Source organism: Cynoglossus semilaevis, chromosome 5 (genome assembly GCF_000523025.1).
Source record: "Cynoglossus semilaevis isolate Cse_v1.0 chromosome 5, Cse_v1.0, whole genome shotgun sequence".
Lineage (NCBI taxonomy): Eukaryota > Metazoa > Chordata > Actinopteri > Pleuronectiformes > Cynoglossidae > Cynoglossus > Cynoglossus semilaevis.
In genome coordinates this window covers 5,472,459-5,494,318 of record NC_024311.1, presented here as the reverse complement: position 1 = coordinate 5,494,318, position 21,860 = coordinate 5,472,459, and the positions used below count along the sequence as shown (strand labels likewise).

The window sequence follows — 21,860 nt, the reverse complement described above, 5'->3', positions numbered from 1 at the left end:
AATGTACTGCTGGCCATGTCTGCTAGTTTTTAGAATCTAAATGTACTGTTTACCTGGGTTTTACAGGAAGGGCTAATTAAAAAGAAGTTTGGAAACCTGGAATTATGTTTTCAGGCAAGGGTGAGATGCCAAACGGAAAAAAAAAAAAAAACTTTCAGTGTGCCTCAATGGTAGGATTCTACTGCTTAATACATTATATATATAAGGCTATTAATGTGGACTTCAAATACACATAAAACATAATGTTAGGCGGCTGCAGTGTAAGTGCAAAAACCGCAGCCCCGTTAAGTAAAACCATTCTTTAGAATACAATAAGAAATTATTTATTTTTTTAGATTTTAAGTATAATGATAAACACTGCCATGTGCTCCTTCGATAAAACTTACCTTCACTATTCATGAAAACAGAGGAAATCAAGCAGTGATTTACTTTTTTTAAAGGTGAATTATTGGCATGTATGTCACACTTACTTCCTGTCGCTGAAAAGCAGGATATAGGGTCACTGGTGGAGCGGACAATTCGTGCCAGCCTTCGGTACTTGCTGGTGCTCCTAAGCACCCGAGGCCTCTCTGCAGGCGAGTTGCCCCTCTGGGCTGAGGTAGAAGGGGTTTGTGATGATGAAGAAGGTGACCAAACACTGAAACACAGCCTTGGGCCCCGGGGTCTGTTGGGAGGGGAAGGGGATGGAGCCACGGGGCTGTTTGCAGAAGTTCCACCAGAGGAGGCAACTGAGGTCGGGGAACAAGGCTGAGGTGGTGGAGGGACCGTGACGGGGAGCATGAGCTTTCGGCTCATCATTCGAGCTTTAATCAGGGAGTGTGGTGAAGGTTTAGGTGGTTCTTCTGGCAAATGTTTGGCTGAAGCCAGCTCATCACATATGTGCACTGCAGCACTCAGTTCCTCGCATGGGTGGCTGTTGTCTGCAGAGTCCTCCTGGTCCAGATTACTATAGTTCTCTGACGACCAGTCTGGAGAGCGTTCCAGAGACTCTTGAGTCTGCGATGACTCACTGTAGCCCGTGTCGCTAGGGCGAACATCGATGTGAATCACTCCACGATGGCAACGTGACGGGTCACGTGTACAAAGTTCCAGGCTGGTGCAGCTTCCGTCAGTGGGGGCAGTGTGCAGAGTGCCATAAGGAGAGGAGTCAGAACCCTGCACCTCCAGGGAGCACAAGTCCTCAGAGGAGCAGGTCTGATCTGGATCTGCCACCTCTGACACCATTAGTGATGCACTGTCCACTGATGCTGAAGGAAAAAAACACAACAAAGAATCAACAGCATGACTCCAGGCAGAGAACCACACAGGCTCCTGCCAGTTGACTTTACCCTGAGTGCTGAGACCTGTAGTCGTGTTCCTCTCACACAAGCTGGATTCAGTGGCCTGCTGCTCAATACTGGTAGTGACCTGTGAAGAACAGAGGTGAATTCTTTAGATGACTGTTGGTTTTGTTGTTCCTCATGCTGTTCAAGTAAAGGGGAAACTGTACTTGATGTAACACAGTGTTTCTATTTGATGAATTGTTCATATAATTCTACTCAAAAACACCATGCAGAAAAAAATCCTGTGCTTGGGGCATTTAGGGAGGTTCAGGTGGTAAGAGAAAAGATTATAAGGGGTGTTTCTTTCATCCGTTACGGTGCTCACAACTACTGTCTGTAGAGGGCGCCATAAAACCATGAAGCACTAATGAAGACATTACATTGCAGTCTATTACAGAGAACCAATCAAACCTCTTGCAGACTTTAAATTGTTTTTTGACTGGATTCAACAAGAAAATTGAAAAATTATAATAAAAGCTTCAAGTTAAAAATATAAAAATATAAGATTACATATATCTATGTTGTTAGTTTTAAAAGGAGAACAATTAAGATTTTCATTGTACTGTTGCAACATAATTCTGGAATCTTGGTTTTGAGCCTAAAGTTTGCATCCTGTTTAAGCTTTTTATATATTTCAGATTTTAAAATGTTTTACTTCTAGGGGAGTAATATTGAAAAAAATGTTTTTTTTAAAAAACATCAATTAAAAACATCAAGACATACTGTATATTGATTTACTGTAATTTAAAAAAGAAAAAGAAATTCATGATATTTCCATTGAAAGCTGTGTCCTGGACATCTGTGTCCTCACCTGACTGGCAGGCGTCTGTCCTACCACAGACTCATACGGAGGTGGCAGGTCAGTGGGGTACAGGGTTCCTGGGCTGTTTATGGGCACACCATAGATGGCACTGAAGGGTGAATGAGGAAAATCCAGGTGAAGGCCTCTGCTGGAGACAAATTAAAATTTTGGCATTTTATAGTCAAGATTTTGTCTCTGGTAAAAACATTGGTAGAAACATAATCAAGGAAAATACATGTAATATTAATGAAGTAATATAAGTGAAAACAATACTTGAAAGAACAATCTATTATCTGGTGATCAGTGTTATTAATCTAATCTTAATAATAAAATAATAATAATGAGTGTATCGGACCATAACCAGCAGAGGACTTACAGTGACATTTTCTTTTTATAGCTCAGATGATACAGAGTGGTAGTAATATATGTTCATCCTGCACTGACACAGTTTCACATGCTGCCAAGTGAAAATCCATCGACACACTTGTTTTGTTCACACCTTTATCTTTTAATTACATTCCTATTCTCTCTCAAAGACGTCAGCGTGAAATACCACCTGAGAGTCTCCACCAATCATCCGAGCCATGATGATGTCATGACACCTCCCTGGCCCTGGACAGGGACACCGTCACCGCATCGCCTTGTTTATATTTATGGCATAATTGACAAACTGATGTGGCTTGCCGCCAAATGTCTGCATCAGCACCAGCACTCACCCTGTCCAGACTGAAAATGGATGGAGTGAAAGAGGAAGAGGAGGTTGACGAAAATGTAACACCTTCTGACAAACCAACCTACAGGAGGGCGAAGGCTTTGAGATGATTTGACAGCAGTAACCAAGTAACAAATGTAAAGTGTGTTTAAGGATAAAACCTATGGCATTGTCTCTGAGGCCAGAAATGGCTCGTTTATTTTCAGAAATTGCTTTAAGGTGTTGGTGTAAATTAGCATCTCAGTATGAAGTGCTGTTTACAGAAAAATCACTCTTCACTGAATATATTCTCACTAATTCTTTTTAAATTCAAATTCATTGTCCGGATCGTTGTTTTCAGGTCATTTTCAATTTAGGGAAAATAGATGATGAAGCACAAATGGATGGAGTCCATATTAACGTAAACCAATTAGAACTGAAGGCTGCGCTGTGCAATAGTGCCTCTCTAGGAAACAGTATTTCCAATCACCTCAGCCGTTCTTTTCTGCAACTTTTCTGCAGATGTTTCACTTTAAATAAAACATTGAGGCTTATTTACATCTAAACGTTTCTGCAGTTCCTCTCCAAACAAGAACCAACAGCTGGTGTTCAGGCCCATAAAATGCTGGGTTTACAGAAGTCTATTTTTTAAAGAACCCTGGTTCTGTACTGCAGTGAGTTTGGCCATACTGTGTTATGTACAATAGTCTGCATCACAGTTCAGTCCCATTATATAGTACAATGTAGGAGTTTCCTAGTTACAATCACCTTATAGTTTTTACTTATTATTTACTATAATTGCTGGAGCTGTCAATCAATTAGAAGAATTAAATTAATTAATTAATTAATTATTCACAGCTGTGGATGAATCATGATTGGTTATCATGTTTTTTGAAGGTAAAACACTAATAACAGCAGTATTGGTGGTTCCATATGTAGCGGTTAGCACGTCGGCCTCGAGAGCAGAGAGTCCTGGGTTCGATTCCCAGAGGAACCACATGCTTGGCACCTGCTAGGGGCAGCCTGTCAACGGCATATCAGCTGCTTACACAAGAATTTCCCAAATAAGGGATCAATGTAGTTGAAATTATTCATTATTATTATTAATTAATCAATTAAATTAGATGTGTCTGAAAATTATGCAAAAGTATATTTCGAATCCTACCAAAAATATTTTTTGGTATAGTATATACAAATATATAAAATATATATTTCGAATCCTACCAAAAATATTTTAGTCTACTACTGTTTTTATTGTAACGGTGGATTATAGACTGTGTCGAGAGTTGCAGCCAAACTGAGGGCGATGTCCTCAACAACATTAATCAGCGCCCAGTCCTTCACGTCAGTCAGTGTGTCAGCTGCAGACTTATTTACTGTCGTGCGCTCTGTGAGGCTGGTCTGACCCAGACTCGTAGCCTCAGCTGGATGTGTTGGTATTTACAGATCCTGTAGTGAATGTGGATAAAACAACGGGGATTTTAACAATGTATTACAGCATTGATGAGTGAATGAAAGGTGCAATTATTGTACACGGAGTGCTTGTCATTCTGCCCATGCATTAAAATGCTTCAAAGATTTTAATCAGATTAGTCTTTGCAAAATAATTAGCACCTAATTAACACGTAATTAAACAACAACAGGGCCAGACTGCACTTTAATGCTGGAATTTAATGGTGTGACAAATTATATTTAATCCATTTGTTGATTTCCACTGCAGACGGTGAAGCCAGCTGAGGTTAAACTGTGTTGTTACACGCAGCAGCAACAACATCTTTCTACAATGTCAACACATTGATAACATGTGTAGCCAACATACAGACCGAGCTAATGAAGTATTTACAACGAGAGGCAATGAATGCATGGATTTTAAAAAGAGTTTAGATTCACAAGTACTCCACTGTGTATAATTGCGCCGTCATGTTGCTGCGATCATTAGGAAACATGTAAATTACAGTTTTTATCGTGTAATGGCGGACCACTCACAGAGTCCTGATGATACATTTGGAGATGAGGGAACACTGAAGAATAAAGGATGTAATAAAGTATCAGCGTGCATCTCACCTCTGCCCGTCCATTGAGGGGGTGCAGGTGTACTCCGGTGGGTAGTAGGGTGGGGGTGGTATGGGGGGAATAAACTCATCAAAGTCCAGTGTTTGGTGGAGGATGGTTCCATGTGGAGTCATGCAGTCGGCATTTAGTGCCCGTGCTCTGTGGGGCATAAACTGAAAGAAAACATTGTCTGATTGTGAGCAGCATATATTAAATCCACATACACACAAAATAAAACTATGAAATTACATTTTTTTCTAAAAACTAGATATGACATTTCTGGGCTTGAAAAGGCAGAAGTTCTGCAACGGAAAACGTAATGTTGCCACTAAGCATCTATGTATTTATTCCATGCCGTGTTACACAGCCATCACTGCAGGAGCTCTTTAAAAAAAGTTGTTGAGAAGCAACTCAGCAGTAGTTTAGATGCACTTTTCCTCACCTCACTAAAACTTTCCTGGAACCTTTCTCATAAAAACTTTTTTTTTTTGTAAAAGGGAAACTGCTGCAATCAGTAATAAGTAGTAGTAGTAGTAGTAGTAGTAGTAATAGTAGTAGTAGTAGTAGTAGTTGTAGTAGTACAAAAGGATAAATCATACTAAAATTATTAGGTGAGTCGCCACCATAGCCATAATGTGTTTGCTGCAGCTTTGTTAATCCCATGTAGCGTGGGTGTATACACTCTGCATGATTATGTATATGGAAGTCAAGAAATTAGGACCAGACGCCCTGGCGTCGATCGCTGGCATTGTCATTTCCATCACACTCACCATCTGCAGAACATCAGTTGACACCATCTGCATACAGCACATGGCTGTGGCCAGGGCGCACACAATGGTGGAGATAACGTTCAGAGCACATACGGTGAACAGCAGCTCCTGAAGAAGAGCAGGAGAGGAAGAGTTAACAAAGGTGGGGAGACAATAGTGTTAGAAATGAGAGAGTGTGTGTGTGAGCAGATGACAAAAGAGTCCAGGAGGAGAGGGAATTTAATACAGGGAATGTTCAGATACAGAGGCTTCAACCAACAGACGGGTCAAAGATGAAAAATGCCCTGAGTTTGTTCTTCCTTAAATTCTGATATTTAATATAAAAAAACGAAATGTCTGAGCACAAGCATGACTCCCCATAGGTACAAAACTGTTGATATATTTTTTTAATATTAGTCAGATGTGTGATTCATGCTAATTTGTAAGTTTTTTCAACAAGGTGTAAATTCGATGTGTGATTCATGCTAATGCTAATTTTTTCAACAAGGTGTAAATTCATAAAATAACAATAATAATAATAATAATAAAGGAATAGATTACAGATATTTTTTACTGGAGATCTGAAAAAATAAAATGAAATAAAAGAATTTGAAGATTTGAATGAACATTTGAAGATTTAAATGAACTCAAACTTTGATTATAACTATTGTACTTTATAATTAGCATCTTCTGTTATGTTGTTTGTTTCTTATAGTATAAACCAAAGTGATATAGAAAAGAAGAGTTAATGCAGCAGATCTCAATAATAGAAAACCATGAGAGTTCAGTAAGAAAACACAAGCCAACTTCACTGTGAGAACTTAAATCATATGTTAAAAAGGTCAAAGCACTGGCACCAATAAACGTGACTCAGTTTGTGGTTTATATAAGGCAAATAAACGTAATTACAGGGGAAATAACTCTGAGAACAGTTAAGGCTAAGCACTAGTATAAACATTTGGACTCTGCAGTGAGATGCAGGCTCAGGGACAAAGCAGTTTTGGAACTGTCAGCAAAGATAAATCGTGGTGCTGGTGAAATACTAGCTGAGTCTGAACAAAGACATCGGCCCTGCAGTTCACTGACATCGTTCTGAATTCTCCCTGAATAGAAAACTGTGGAAATTAAGTGGTGCATTTATTAAAACCTGATCAAATTAGAAATCAGAAAAAAAATATCTACGACCACATTAACCCTGATTAGATTATTACCAGGACTTTTACTATTTAACTAAGTAAGACTCTGAGCAGATGTGTTTGATAATAGAGAACTGAAACATGGATGATAGCGGCACCAAAACTTCAAAGATCAAAACTTTGTTAGTATTATTGGTCTCTGACGAACTTGACTCATTCACAGATTAAGACTCACCTCAACACTGTATATTTTGGAGAGATGAGTGCAGAGTAAGACTGTTTTTCTAAGTGTAAATACCTTGACCTCAGAAATCTGTTTCCAACCCATTCACATTACACACTCTGATTCCCTTCAAATCCCCTTATTATTATTTATTTATCCTGGCCAGACTAGACCTGCAAATGCTGTTTCTTGAACATGTTTGATTTTCAGTTACTATCAAACACCACATGTTCGTGAGCAGAACGTTAACGAAGCCAGTTTGAAGCAGTTTGGATTAAAGCAGAGCTGAGCAGAGTCGACTACAGGAGTAAGACTAATCCATGTTTGGTTTGGATGGAGGCCTTTTTGGAACATGTTCCAAGTTGGATAATCATTGTGTATAAATATCACACGAGCTCCAAATGCAGTAAAGAACTGCGTTTAAATATCGTTCGGATCGTTTTCTCTAATTTTCATATAATATGGTATAAATACACGAGAGATATTTACAGTATTTGTTGATGTACAAAATGTAGTTTACAGAGACCAAAGAATATACCATACATTTTTAGATGATGAAAGATTTAGCACACAGTGAAATATGCTGCAAATTCTTTGGACATTTCTTGGGTCAGTAATAAAAAAGCCCAGGAGGTGGCAGTAGGTTTAAAACAACAGATCCCAGCTGCTTGAAATCTAAAGACAGAGTAACAAGTGGTTGGGGGAGAGGCGGGATCAGCTCAGTACTAACTCTCCTTGGTGATTCCTCTGATAAGACACTTACTAATGTGTAAAAGAACCAGAAAAGGCTCGCTGATGTACAAACTCTATTTATTATCGATAATTTAAGTGCAAAATCAAGTAACTATTTAACTCATTGAGACCCTTGCACTCTGTTTGAGAAAACATTTAATTAACATGATTACACACGGCAGCACTGGCTACGAAGAGAAATGTTTTTCAGGAGGATCCTTGTCCCCTGTATCGCCCTGGGAAATATGTTTTGAGGACAGTTTGGAAAACTTCCAAGATCATTTTACCAAATGTCCAAATCCAGTCCATCCTCCAGCCTGTTATGAGGATCCTTGGCAGCTCCTGTATATGCACAGGGACAGAGCCAGCTGCACTGACAGTCTCAGTAACATTATCTGTTCATCAAAGTCCGTTCTAATACGTTTTGTTCCAATTCATAGATTGACTTCTTATTATTTGTAAATGTGAGCCACTAGGTGAAGCTCCTGACTCTCTCTCACGTTTATACAAGGAAGCTGCCTACTGTCAGGGACTGATGGAGATGGGGTTGATGGATGGATGGATGGATGGATGGATAGATAGATAGAAGCCAGGAGTTTGGAGGCCATGCCCTAAATCTAAATCATTAAACAAATTAACACACCTAATTCCTAAAATTCAACATTTTCCATTGCCTGAACTTGACCACAACAACAAGATCTTCACCGTTCTCTCTGTATTATCTGTAATAAATACAGGAATGGTAACTATAGATTCACAGCCTAAATGGCTGTACTGACTTTTCACATCTGAAGCTGGAAGCGTGACTTTCACACTGGGACACAAATAATACACATGGTTCCGGTAGCTGCTCTCTGAAAGCACAGCCGTCACAGCCATCCCTGGATTTTTTATTTTTAGGTTGGATTCACTGTTGGTGTCAAACAACAGTGACTGCCACTGCTTTTAACGAAATTCCTAAATGGTGTTCGTTCAGGTCTATTTCTACATCCAACGACTGATTCTTGTGAAATATGAAATAGATAATCTAGTCTGATGGCAGTAAGAGTCATAACACCACATGGGAGAGCTAGCTCAAATATGTTTGTTGCTAGAATGTACTGTATTTTATGGATAATTTTATATGGTTCACAGCTGTAAACATCAACCAGTCCATCGTCAAACTGTTTCTTTAATGTGTCACAGGAAATGGTTTTTCTAAAACAACAATATGGCTAAAAGCCCAGCTGCTTCTCACAGACACTGCACAAAACATCAGGCTTCTCTGTAGCATCATTTGAGCTGAGCTTTCACATGGTAAAATCACTGCCGTGCAGATGTGAAAGGGTGCAATTCCATGATTTCCCCTGTGATCTCAATGTACATAATGACATCATAAATCCTGGCAGGCAAATGTAATAACACTTACAAAGAAACTGTTTCAAAAGCCTGCTCCGGAGATATTTCACCTCCAGCAGATAACCTGGCCCTGATTAATCAGTCTCACAGCAAGGTTGCAAATCCATCCCCTTACAGGAAATCTCCACTTGTCTCCTTCACCCTCTCGCTGATTATTTACAGCCCCGGGCAATAAAAGAAAAGAAAAGGGAGCTTAAATATACTACACAAAGGACAAATGACACACATTAGCACTAACGTAGGGAGCGATGAGTGCTAAATCAGCGCCTCGGAATATGTATAGCATCTGTGTCATGTGATGAAAGGACACTGAAGACTTGTGCATAACAACTTTCATAAATCAACACTTCTGACTACCTTGGCACTTAATAAAGGTTTATAGCACCATTTCCTATCTAGTTTTCTTTTTTTTTTTACAGAGCTATGATCACAGTGACAAATGTATTTGATCTTTCCTCTCTTCTCACACACTCTTCATCCTAAGAAGTCTTTTATTCTGTTATCAATATTTTATAATTAATCTGGGGCAGAAGACAAATGGACATGATTGTCGTTAATCGTTTCTATCATAATAGGCCTGCAGTGCATACTCTACGTCAACTGCCAAAGACCTAATATCATTTTGAAGATTGACGTGATCGTGAACTTGAAGCCAGTGCATTTAAAAGAGTCTCCGTGCAAGGAAAAGTATTCATTTCATGTTGTAATTGTTTGGCATTGACTACACTGTAAAAATGAACTGGGAAGTATAAGTTAGTGTCCACATGGAATTTCAAGAAAAGACTAGAACTGCTTTACTTAGAAAATATTATAACTTTTGATGGGTGATATTATGGTTTCAAAATGTAAATTCAGTTCTTCTTCATTGTTATATTTTAAATGTTAAAGTTTTGCCTGGCAGACGACATTGAACATGTCGGCAGCAATTCACAGATATATATATAAAAAAAACGAGAAAATGTGATGCAAGGTCTTGTATTTTTGCCCAAATGGGAAAATAATTCCACCACATTAACATCATGTTCCATGAAGAACATCAAACATTTGAGGACAGGCAGGAAAACTTAGTCGTCAATAACAGCAGGTTAGTGGGCGAGAACGCTGCATGCTCAAGGCAGGGTTTTGGATAATCTGTTATTGTGAGTCAAAATAGTCTCAGCAATCTGCAGTGTCACTAACACGAATACACAAACAGTCACTACGACTGCAGACAGCAGAGATGGAGTAAATCACCAGCCCTATTGAAATCCCCCCCCCACCCCCCGTGAAGTCATTTGGCTTTGTTTGGCCAACATTTATAAACGCGTGTTGGTTCTGACCTTGAGACGCAGGCGTATTGTGTTGCAGTCCCTCAGCGGGTTCAGTTTTAGCGCCTCCCCCAGGTTGTTGCAGCCTGAACTCTGGTGCTGCAGCTCACAGCAAACACACACTCCATCGCTGTCAAACTTGAGCTGGTGGTGGGGAGAAGGAGGGAACAAGCATCCGCACTCAAGCATGCACGCAACACACAGGACACACAAAAACGGAGAGAGAGGGAGGGAGAGAGAGACATACACACACGCACAAATCAGACCAGGGTTGGTGTTCTGAGTTTTTTTTTTTTTCTGCAGCAGGACATTGAGGGACATTGTGATACAAGACAGTTTTTGTTTTTCATGAATATCACCAATAACATTCAAAGGTCCTGCATGAGGCCTTTTATCAGTGTTTCCCAACCTTTTTTGGGCTCATATTTATTAGAACAAATAAAATGTATTTGTCTTTTACTTTCAATTTACTCACTTAAACTTACTCAAAGCAACACTTACAGTATATACTCACAGGAATTGAAGAAAGACACACCATTATCGTCTTTAACAGCTATTTCCTTTCTGGTTTATATAGCCATCTGCTGAAACCTGGTGTATTGAATTGTTCTTCAATAATAAATTGTTTGTAAATAAAAAATCGTTTTCTGACTAATCCAGTCAAAGGAACACGTTTAAACCAGGTTAATTATTTACTATTGTCGTGCACAAAAATTCCAAAACCAGACTGGGTGCTGGATCTCAACGCACTGTAGTTCACTCCCCATTAAAACTGACGTCACCTTGTTCTTTTCGTTCTAAGTGGACTGTCTTCTGGTTCATTTCTGCTGCGGCAGAATTCTCAGCCATAGTTTGCAACATGGCGCCATTTCTACAGTCCATTATTCGCTAACAAATACATGAACATGGAACATTTCCAACTAGAGTGAAAAAAACCCCCAAGATCAGATAATCACACTGACCCAGATGTTCCACAACAAAGATGCTTTTACAACAGGTTTTCTTTAAGTAAAGCAGGTGGTTTGCACGGAGGCATTTAGACCTGTTTCCTTCTGCTCTCCTGATCACCGTTTCTATATTTAAAGTAATGATATTCTCTTCCTCTGTCACAGTGTCCTGACATCTTGACATGGATCAGAGTAAGTATCGCCTTCATCACCAGCACCTCGCTGTTCCTTCGACAAGGATGCTTGAGAGAGGGGGTCTGTAATAAGACTGTGACTGAGAATGGCAGCTGAACATCACACGTGGTTCACGAGACAAAGACTCACTGATATGAGGAGCTGCCCACTGGAGCGGAGAGACAGAGAATACCTCTGTTGTGTGTCCCACATTATTAAAAGCAGGACATGGACCCAACAAGTGTGGGTTAATTACATTGGGGAGAAGAGATGGGATGTTAATAATTCAGTCACAAGAAGACGTTTGTCTCTCAGGGACGACTGAAGAGTGCAATTGATCTTCAAGTTTTGTGGAGAAACCTTTAATGCCTGTGTTAGTGTTTGGGTTAGGAGGTTAAGAGGTGAATAAATCACAAACACAATCACTGGAAACATTAGAAACACTAGTTCTTTAAATTTCACCATTCAAATACTTTATGTTGAAATGAAGGACTCTAGTTAAAACATTAGAAACACTAGTTCTTTAAATGTCACCATTCAAATACTTTTCAAATACAAGGGACCGTCTGACTGTTTTATACCATGACTGTACAAGGTGACAGAGGTGGGTGTTGTCCATGCCGGGCTAATGAGCTAACAGAAGCTAATTAAACCTACATCTAATTCTGTTATTTCAAAAGTACTATTTACCATCTGATATTTTTTTTAAAAAGTACCAAAGGTACACATTCATTCTCCTGCTCCGAGTCCATTGAGAACATCTGTGTTTCTTATTTGGGTTAAGGGGAAACTGCAGTCCCGGTTGGCAAATCTGTGTCACCTGGGTATATCCAAAAGTAGGACTAAAAGACTGAGCAATCACAACGCTGGCTGTGGTTGCAGTGTGAAGCGAAGGAAAATAACTGAACGAGCTTCATGGGGTTCAGGAGTTCTGGGCAAATGTTTTTAATGAAACTACGTTTCATTAAAAATTTTAAAAGAAACGACCATTTTCTCCCATTTGTGCCACATTCTTTCCACATGAAAATGCTAAGAGGCTAATCAGATTATTGGTTATATTTTAAATGTACGAGCAAAATATCATTAGAATCTCTTTAAAGGCTCTTAATAACTGCAGTTGTATTCTACATGCACTATACCAAATGCCCAGAGGAGTTATTATTCCAAGCTGTTTTTTTGTAGCAAGTTTCAGTTCTGGCAGAGATGAATGTGACAATCACGAGCCATTAGTCACCAACAGACCTTCCAGCTTTTGGCGGGGACAATGTTCGACAGCCCTGGACCAGCCTCTCAGTCTGTGGTGTGTTTGCTGACACTTATGTAAATGCGCACGTGCACGCACCAAAGGAAAACACATGTCTGCTACTTCCCGACTTCATCGATGCTGTCTTCACAGTTGACGGCTAAAACACTGCAGCAGCAGAATTGACCACGTGCCGTGCATTCGGACAGGCTGACCCAAATACTCACGATACTTTATCTGCGGCTTAAGCCTTTATATATGAAGTATATATATGTATATACGTTCTGCTTTACAGAAAGATGATTTAATGACTTTTACCAAACAGCCCTTATCATTACAGAGCTGGAGGTTTGAAATATTTTTACATCATTTTTTTTTTTAGCCAAATTACACCAACATTCACCAAAGACGGAGAAAATAAAATCAACAAATGAGATGAGGACTTTCACTTTACTCTTCACTCTCATTAAGCTTTGTCTCGAGAAAAATTAAGGCCCACAAATTAGCCATAACACATATGCAGAAATTATTGTAAAATCATTTTTTTTTGTAAATTATAATTCATTGTTGTAAATGATTCCTGTTTTACAACCCACTTTTGGAGTACATGGGTTGTGTTGTTTTTTTGTTTTTTTACCAGGATGAACTTGTTGGAAAAAGGAAGTCTGAGTATTGAGATCGTCAGTGTCTGCTCTGCCCTACGTTTTTTTGTCGTCACCCAGCCTCTGTGAATTATGAAGTCATCAGTGCCGTGGAGGAAGAAGGAAGTAAAGAACAGCGGTGACGTGTTTACGACGGACGCTGTTTTTTCTCTTCCAGCTGTCAACGGCAAACGAACAGATCAAGGAGATACTTGATTAAGGAGAGCTGCAGAGGTTATAAACACAGGCAGCGTCGTGCATCAGGTAACTCCTGATGCATATCACGGGGGGCGTGGTCTATCTTAGAGACCTAAAGTTAGAAAGTCGTGGTCATTTTTCAAGCACAAAAGGGATTTTTTCTTTCGTCATGTTCCAGCTTTTCAATGACATTTAAAGACACAGTTTCTTCTGCTCTCATCCTGAACAACACTGATGTGCTGAGCACTGTGTGAAGTTGTAACAGATTTTTTTTACTTGAGATGATTTCCATATTAATATGCAGAAGATGAAACACTGGAAGTCAAAATCTAGGAAAGTTTCCCTTTTTTCGAAACTGAATCAGGATGTAGAAACATTATTAAACCCTAACATCTGATCTGATTTAGACACTCAGACAGGATTAAATTATAAGATGAAGACTAACAGATGTGGACAGGTAAGATTTAAAGCTCCAGTTGGTCTCACCAGCTGACAGTCTTCCAGGGAGTTGACCAGCTGAGCGTTCTGACAGGACAGGATAGAGCCGGCCAGGTTGAGCATCACGCACACAGCCGACAGCAGCATGAAGAAGGTGATCTGTCACGGGAGGAGAGGAAGAGATGGAGGGATAGAGAAGAAGAAACCAAACATCAAAATGTTGCTCTTAGCAAACACTGATTCTGTGGCTGCGTGTGACAGCAGCTGTAACACCTGAAGCTCAGTGGTACCGACTGTTGTTGACATGTTGTAATTTCAACAAGTCACCAAAGGAAAAGAAATAAGCACTGATGTCAATGGAAATCAATAACCTGTTTCCCCTCTCAGACATCAGGAGACCGGGAATAAGAAAACCCCATAGAAGTGTGAGGATAGATGGAAAGCCTCCATCTACAGTCAGTCTAAAACAAACCACACACATATCACTGAACTGCAGTCTCAGTGCAGACATTACTCTGGATGTACTCTCAGCCTCCGCTCTGACAGATGAGGTCAAACTGAGCCACCCTCCACACTTCCTCTCACCTCTGTATTCCTCTGAGCGTGAGCTTTAATTTTTATGAAAGCCACGTCAGGTCCAAAGTCTTTGGAGTGTCTACAGCAGCTGCATCTATATTACAGGGTAACACACAGGGATGTGAAACTCATGACGCACAGAGAAATGATTAACTCGGGCATTGGTTGAAGGTGTTAATCATAATCTTAATAACCACAGTAGGTGTGACATTTTCAATTTATATTTGATCAGAAATTCTACAGAAATGTAAAAAAAAGCAGAAAAATATTTCACATTGGAATTTTTAAAAATTATTTTAATTATCACTCTCATGATATTAAATACTCAAATACAGTACTTGTTAAAAATAAAATTAGTATCCTATAATACTAAAATAAAGATAAAACAATATGTAATTCAATGTATTTATCGTAAAAAAAAGCAGAAAAATATTTCACAATGAAATTTTTTTAAATTATTTTAATTATCACTCTCTTGGGATGATATTAAATACTCAAATACTTGTTAAAAAATAAAATTTTTGCACAACTTTGGACCAGAGCTTTACATTTTCCTGAGGAAGTTTTCGCAAAATTTAAATTGAAACAGTTCTGAATGATAACAACTTGTCCAGATGAGTTGACTTCCAAAGTCAGAGTGTTTGTCACCTTAGCAAAGTCCAAAAAAACAAACAAACAAACAAGATAACATGAAAACAGTTTACCAGGGCGAGAAGAGATTGTCATATGGTGGCTATTAAATACAGATCAGAGTAGGAGAGAAAAACAAAGCGTTGCCATAGTAACAAACAAGGTGTCACGGAGTAAATAGATGCAGTGATGGGTGTTTGTCCCAGGATTGGGCTGAAATTACAGCAACGAGGAAAGATGAATTCATTATATTAAAATATATCACCATATATACAAAATGCTCATTAAAATTAGTGAGATATATATTCATATACTGTATATATATATATATATGCACACAACAGCAATTCCATATATAGTTTTTTTCCCGGGATTCTTGCGCAACTCCAACTTTTCTCGAAGTAACAAATGTGTGTTTGTATTTGTGTGTGAGACAGTAGATCAGCAGGAGACACAGCCATGAACCTGTAAAAGCCCCGCGACAATCAACACCACATAACAAACTGTGATTTCATACCACGGTGGTGAAAAGGCCTGCAATAAATCGGTTGATTTGTCCCCCTCCCGGCCCCGGTGTCACCCGTGTGTCTCCCCCGTGCTTTTATTCTGCCGGGCTGATTGTCACGGTTGGCCCCACACCAATAGCTTCTCATTAGCATGTAGCATCACTGCAGGACCATTTAGCTGCTCTTCATTAATTACTACTGCGCCTTCCTCTGAATACCAAAGAGCAACACACACACACACACACACACACACACAGCGGCCCGGGCAGATTTACGCCGTGTGTCATCATCACAGTTTAGCGCTCACTGTGGAGGACAATACAGCTCAATACAATCTCCATTCATCTCAGTGACACAGGCTGGTAGATAAAGAGTCAGGGTTCAGGTGCATCACTGTTATTCTCCATAACTGTCACCGAGGTGGAAATCATTAGTGTTCAGCTTCTTCATTCGGAAGCAGCACTTCTCCAAGACGAAACTGGTGAAACGTTAGGCCGATGGCTAATGTTTTCAAATGTCACACGGGGTTAATCGCAACTCTGCTTGTTGCCCTCGGAATTGCCAGTTTTGGGAGAACAAGAAATCATCTTTTTAGCAGCTTCTTCTTGAGTCTTCTATGCTATGAATTATGTTGAAAAACAAACCAGAAGTCCAGACCACCTTCAACGACTACTCCACCTTACAGTACAACTCCATAACTTCCTGTTTACTGTGAACAGCATTAGAAAGGGTGGACAACTCTACAGGTTCATGTTAACTCATATTGTGATTCCTTCAAATGTGGCAGCAAAGTAAAAAAAAAAAAAAATATATGTATTTTTTTTTTTAACCCTGAGCTTTAACCAAATTTTTTTTTTTAACCCTGCGCTTTAACCATATCTATGACTGTTTCCTGTTTCCCAGTCTCTGAGCTCGGCTTCAAATGTGTTACAGAAAACCAGGGATTGTGCCAGAGCTCAACTATTCTTTTTTATTTAGTGTTTATTCAACCGTGTATCAAATCCAGTTTTATTTTCTTTCCCTCACGGACTTGGCTCGTGTGTAAGGATTCCACCGTGTCTTTGTTGCCTGTCCTGAGGTTTTTGATCATTACGTGTTTTCTTGCTCTGAGAATTCTGCCTGGTGTTTTTCTCTGACAAATATTGATCTCCCTAGTTTTTGGTATTAACGGCGTCAAGTCGTTCCCACGTGTCTGGCTCTGCTTTACAGTTATATTTGGTTGTGTGCTTGAAGGTTAATATTGATATCCTATATCGTTTGGATTAAACGACTTCACAGTCTAACCACTACCAAAACCCCACGATGACCTTAAAGTGCTTTCAGTTTAGTCATTCAAACACACCGTATTTGTACCTCATCCCATCTGAAAAAAAAACCCCACATTTATACATTTAAATCCTTTCCTCAATTAAAATGTACTAATCACATGCCACTGAGCCACAGACCATAGTGACGAGGCACTTGTTTACATCGGCAAAATAGAAGTGGATTAAAGGTGCACCGAGAGCGGTGTTCAAATCCTGTGACTGCAGCACAAATTAGTATTTTGTCTGCAGCAGTGCTGCGACACAACACTGTTTATTTTCAATTACTCATGAGCCTCCAGAGATGGGGGAAATGTTTTGTTTTCTGCTGCTGCTCAGCAGATCACAGACCCCTGTGTGTCAGTTTTCCTCTGATAGTGCAAATCACTCCTCGGGCCCAGCGCTAGAACCAGAAACATCAGCGAACAAAAGACGCCGTGAAGACAAAATGAGCTTACTAATAGATATTTATCAAGGAAGGGAGAGATGCAAACCATTATATCACTATTTTAATGACATCGCACGTGACACCATCCCGTAAAACCCTGTGACCTAAAGGAGTGTAAAACACGCTGAAAACCCTGAGGTACAGCCACAATCGGTAAAGAGCAGATGTGTATTCCCCGGCAGCCCACCTACTGCTTTATAAACACACAAAAATAGACCTGCAGCAGCTGCTCTTCATTGGTTTTCTCCGCTTAAAGTCAACTTCCACCTCTCGGGCCCCTCCTGCGGCAGAGGGCAGGGTGTATTTGTGTATGCATGTGTGCACACGGCCACGATTGCAGCCATGTGTGCTCCGGCCTCATCGGCAGGATTAGTTGTGATAGGAGTTGAGTGACTGAGTTCAGTGCTGCTCCATACAAACAGTGAAGGCGTTGAAGCGAACTCTCAGCAGCAGAACCCGGGGGACGTCACACTAGAGCAGATGTAATGACTTCCACCGACGCCTGATCCTGCTGGAGACCGGCTTATCCCCCGGTGAAGCACCGCTTTAAACACCTTTTTACGTCAATGTGTAAACGGATGATAAATTCACACATACATACTATAGACACACACACATAAAATTATTTTATATGATTAATATATATTATTATATGAGTCATTTGCTTCATAGAATTGTTGTGTATTAGTTGTGTTCAAACATTTTTCAATTTTTGGATGAGCTGAAGTTGAAACCTCCATAAATGCATGCTGGGTGTTGGGATGATATTTTAATAAAAAAATTAAAATTTAAAAATTAACAGCAATGTGTGCAAATAACATAACATGATAATTGAAATTATTGGCTATACAGTGCAAACGCTACAAATGGAAAAAAGTAAAGGTCGGGGCTAAGTTTCTGCAAATGAAATGTTCGATTATGTCAGAATGAATGGTCAAATCAATACTGAGAAATAGAAGGAGATACTTTTTCATAATGTGATACCATAAGGGAGGCATCTGAATTTATTTTGCAGTCCAAATATCAAATGGATGTCCTTTCCTCAGACCTACAGAGACCAGGGAGTTTTGAGGTGATGGCCTGTTGGAGAGCCCTGATCACAGTAATCTAAATGTGTCCGAGCTGACACGGAGATAAAGAAGTGTTTCAATCTCCAGATCTTTCTGGGAAGGCAGAAGAGTTTAGATCATCCTTTGGCTGGAGACTGTGGGAGGAGCAGAGAAAATGCAGCACACATCACCCTGTTGACTCCGTGGTCTTTGATGTGCAGTTATGTTGACAGCACGTCAGACTGCATCTCCACAGGATGTGACGGATTAGTTCCTGTGGCTGGGAACACCGCGTGGAAAATCAGAGTCCGACACCTCTCTTTGGCAGATGAGGCTCAGACCAACGTGTTGGCAACAAGGTAACGTATGAAGTATTTTACGAACCGAAGCGTTTAACTTTTTAATAAGCTGTTCACACCCCCAGACAAATGCCCAAATATTCCCTCGAGGCGAGTAATGGTAATAAATATCCAGACAGGCAGCACTTCAACGTGCTGAGGAGCCAGAGAAGTTCATCTCCGTGCCAGTGTCCACAAGTATTGATTAAAAGAGACTTTGAGAGACGGCATCACCCTGAGGGTCAGTTGCTGATTAACCCCCTCCTCCTGGACATTTAATTAACCACCGACCTCTAATGAGCTAAAACAAGGAGGATCTACCTTCTTTGTTCCCCCCCAGGGTCTTAGTGTGTGTGTGTGTGTGGGGGGGGCTCTTATGAATCAAGCCTGTGATAAACATAGTCCAATCAGACGCGGACACTTCACACAAGTACAAGTAGGAACTTTGTAAAACATCCTTCTTTCCCGAGGAGGTTTACTGTTAATTGACAGTGACGTCCAGTTAAGTGAAGTCTGTTACACACTTGGCAAAGCACAGGCTACGATGTGTGTTTGGAGGCTAGCTGTCAGATCAGTTTAAGAAGACAAGGTTCCGTGGGGCTAATATTCCACTATACACATAAAATACAGTTGATCACAGAAGGAAACAGAACTGATATTCATTTACATCCAAGCACATACATGTGCATGTATCAACTAGAACCTAAAATGTACTGTTTGAATGAAGCACATCTTATGATGGTAATGTGTGTTGACTCTACAGTGGGAACAACAGCAGTTTCTCTGCTCATGGATGAAACATTGATGAGTTCATCTCTTCTTAGAGCCGCGTTTTCTATTAGACCACAACTTGATGTTTGCAGAAAAGACACAGGTGAGGTACTGCAAACACAGTGGTTAGTTTGCACAGGTAAAAACCAATTATATACTTGAATACATGTTAGGGCATTCACGTCTTAGGATTTTTTCAGTTGATTAGGAATTTATGCTATTATCACGTTGACAGTGGATGAAGTATGGGCACCAACGTCCAACATTGAGCATGTAACTCTACATACATTACTATCATAGCGCTACTATCATATCAATATCATTTTTTAATCTAAGGTAGAGATGCTGAAATCTCAAGCGACTTTTTCACTCTTGGCTTTGTGACAGTTTCAGGGCGGCTTGGTGTGTTCTTGTGCAGAGCAACATTACTGCCCATACTGTATAATCGCTATGGAGTGATTATAGCGATTATACAGTATGTCGATGACACAATATCAGCGTAAGGCAGTCAGCGGTAAAGATCGCATTGGCAAACACACAGCAGGAAAAAACACTTCAGACCTTTCCCTCCTCCCAGCGGACGTCGAACTTGTGCCACTCTCGCCACGTCATTGTAGACAATTTTTTTTTTCTGTCAATGCCCTAATATATGTTTGTGGAGGAAAATAAAGCTGAGGCTGAGAAGTCAACGTTCAGGTACTTTACTAAGATAGATTTCCATTTTACTGCTTCAAAGCTAATATTAGCTCTGTGCTTTGAACAGTTGATCAAACTAAAAATCTGAAACTAAATATTTATGAAAGAGCAGAAACAGGTTCTTCTGATGGTGTCTACGAAGCACAGCTGCTGAGACCTGTTACACTCCTCACTTTAACGTCATTAATAAAGCCTTTAATTTTTTTTACATTTTTCTAGAACCTGAGGCTGTTTTTACCAACACTTCACAGAAAATCTATTTCCAATGTTTTCAAAGTTTGCCAAAAAATTTTACATTTTTCTAGAACCTGAGGCTGAAGTTTGCCAAAAACCTTTTACTCATTTTTACCTCTGTACCTCTCCCTATAATTTCACTTTATATTCTGTAAAAGAAAGAACGAAAATGAGCAAAAAAGAAAAGGTAGTGCTGTTCAAATACGCATTCATTTTGACACGAGGCAGGACTTGGACTCCGAGCGTTTCCTAAAAGCTTTTCTACTGGGTGAATCATGCTGCTCCTGCTCTTATGAGCCCTCAGATATGAGATCTTTCTAATTCATATTCTAATTAATATGGAGCCACACTTCCTGTATCTCAGGGCCTGGGGGGAAGCAGCTCATTCATCAGGTATTATCTGCAGCCCAAAGACCGCCGCCCGTTCACCCTCCTCCAGGACCTTCACATTTCTCTCTGCTCATCTCCTTTTCTACTTCCACACATAATGAAAGCATGAGGAAAATGCTTAGTGTGTGTGTGTGTGTGTGGTTGCACATAATGACATAAACAATGTGGTAAAGAAAAGAGATGGATTGATGGATGGAGAAGGAGACAGACCGACTCAAAAAGCCTCCCAAAGTGCCTCAGGGGACACGTCTCTCAGTCTGCGGGAACAGAAGAATGGATCTTTTTGCTTTTGTTTTCACTGTTGTGAGCCAGTCACTACTTATACGTCTGCCATTTGTTGTTGATATATACTGTGCAATTAAGATCGTTGCAAACTGTAACTTCACATTGAGGTTTTTTTAAGTCAACATAAAAATGTCCAAAGTTTTCAGAACAACAACGAAACATAAGTTGAATCCTTTAGCATCAAATAGACAACAAGAATAATTGATTTAGTTGTTTTTGTTAAGTTGAGCCGATGGAACTGTCACGTCATCATGGGGTTTTTAAAGCCTATAAAACGACATATCTAAAAACGACATATTTGTCCGATGGAGACGTAACCACAATACGCCATCGGTCGAGGACGTCGCAAACCGAGGACCTCCTTTATTTATTTGACCTCTAAATGTTCTGTTTTCTAACTCACAAGATCAAATGTGAGAGGATCAACTCAACTTTTGACAGCAACCCTTTTCATTACTCCATGTATTCACATCAAGAAGATGTTGTTCCCAGTCAGAGGAACATTCGGGTGGAGTCATCCGCCCTCTCTTATGTCTCAGAGCAGGACACAGAGACGTCTGACACCAACAGCTGCTGTTTG

At 39.9% G+C, this 21,860-nt stretch overlaps 1 protein-coding gene and 1 non-coding gene across 7 annotated transcripts in view; one reads left to right on the top strand and one right to left on the bottom strand.

Moving 5' to 3' along the window:
* Nucleotides 1-21,860, bottom strand: part of fam189a1 (family with sequence similarity 189 member A1) — a 58,872-nt gene that overhangs the window by 3,149 nt on the left and 33,863 nt on the right. For 2 of the 6 annotated variants that reach the window (XM_017032704.2, XM_008310091.3), the window contains exons 3-9: nucleotides 14,102-14,212; nucleotides 10,425-10,592; nucleotides 5,638-5,745; nucleotides 4,880-5,040; nucleotides 2,134-2,272; nucleotides 1,329-1,407; nucleotides 471-1,247 (exon numbers count right to left, since the gene is read on the bottom strand). In XM_017032704.2, coding sequence (XP_016888193.1) covers nucleotides 471-1,247; nucleotides 1,329-1,407; nucleotides 2,134-2,272; nucleotides 4,880-5,040; nucleotides 5,638-5,745; nucleotides 10,425-10,592; nucleotides 14,102-14,212 — 1,543 coding nt within the window. The remainder of the gene's footprint in view (nucleotides 1-470; nucleotides 1,248-1,328; nucleotides 1,408-2,133; nucleotides 2,273-4,879; nucleotides 5,041-5,637; nucleotides 5,746-10,424; nucleotides 10,593-14,101; nucleotides 14,213-21,860) is intronic. The other 4 variants (XM_017032705.2, XM_025055605.1, XM_025055607.1 and 1 more) reach the window with 4 other exon arrangements.
* Nucleotides 3,741-3,812, top strand: trnas-cga (transfer RNA serine (anticodon CGA)). Its single transcript has one exon. It is a non-coding gene; the product is annotated as a tRNA-Ser (tRNA).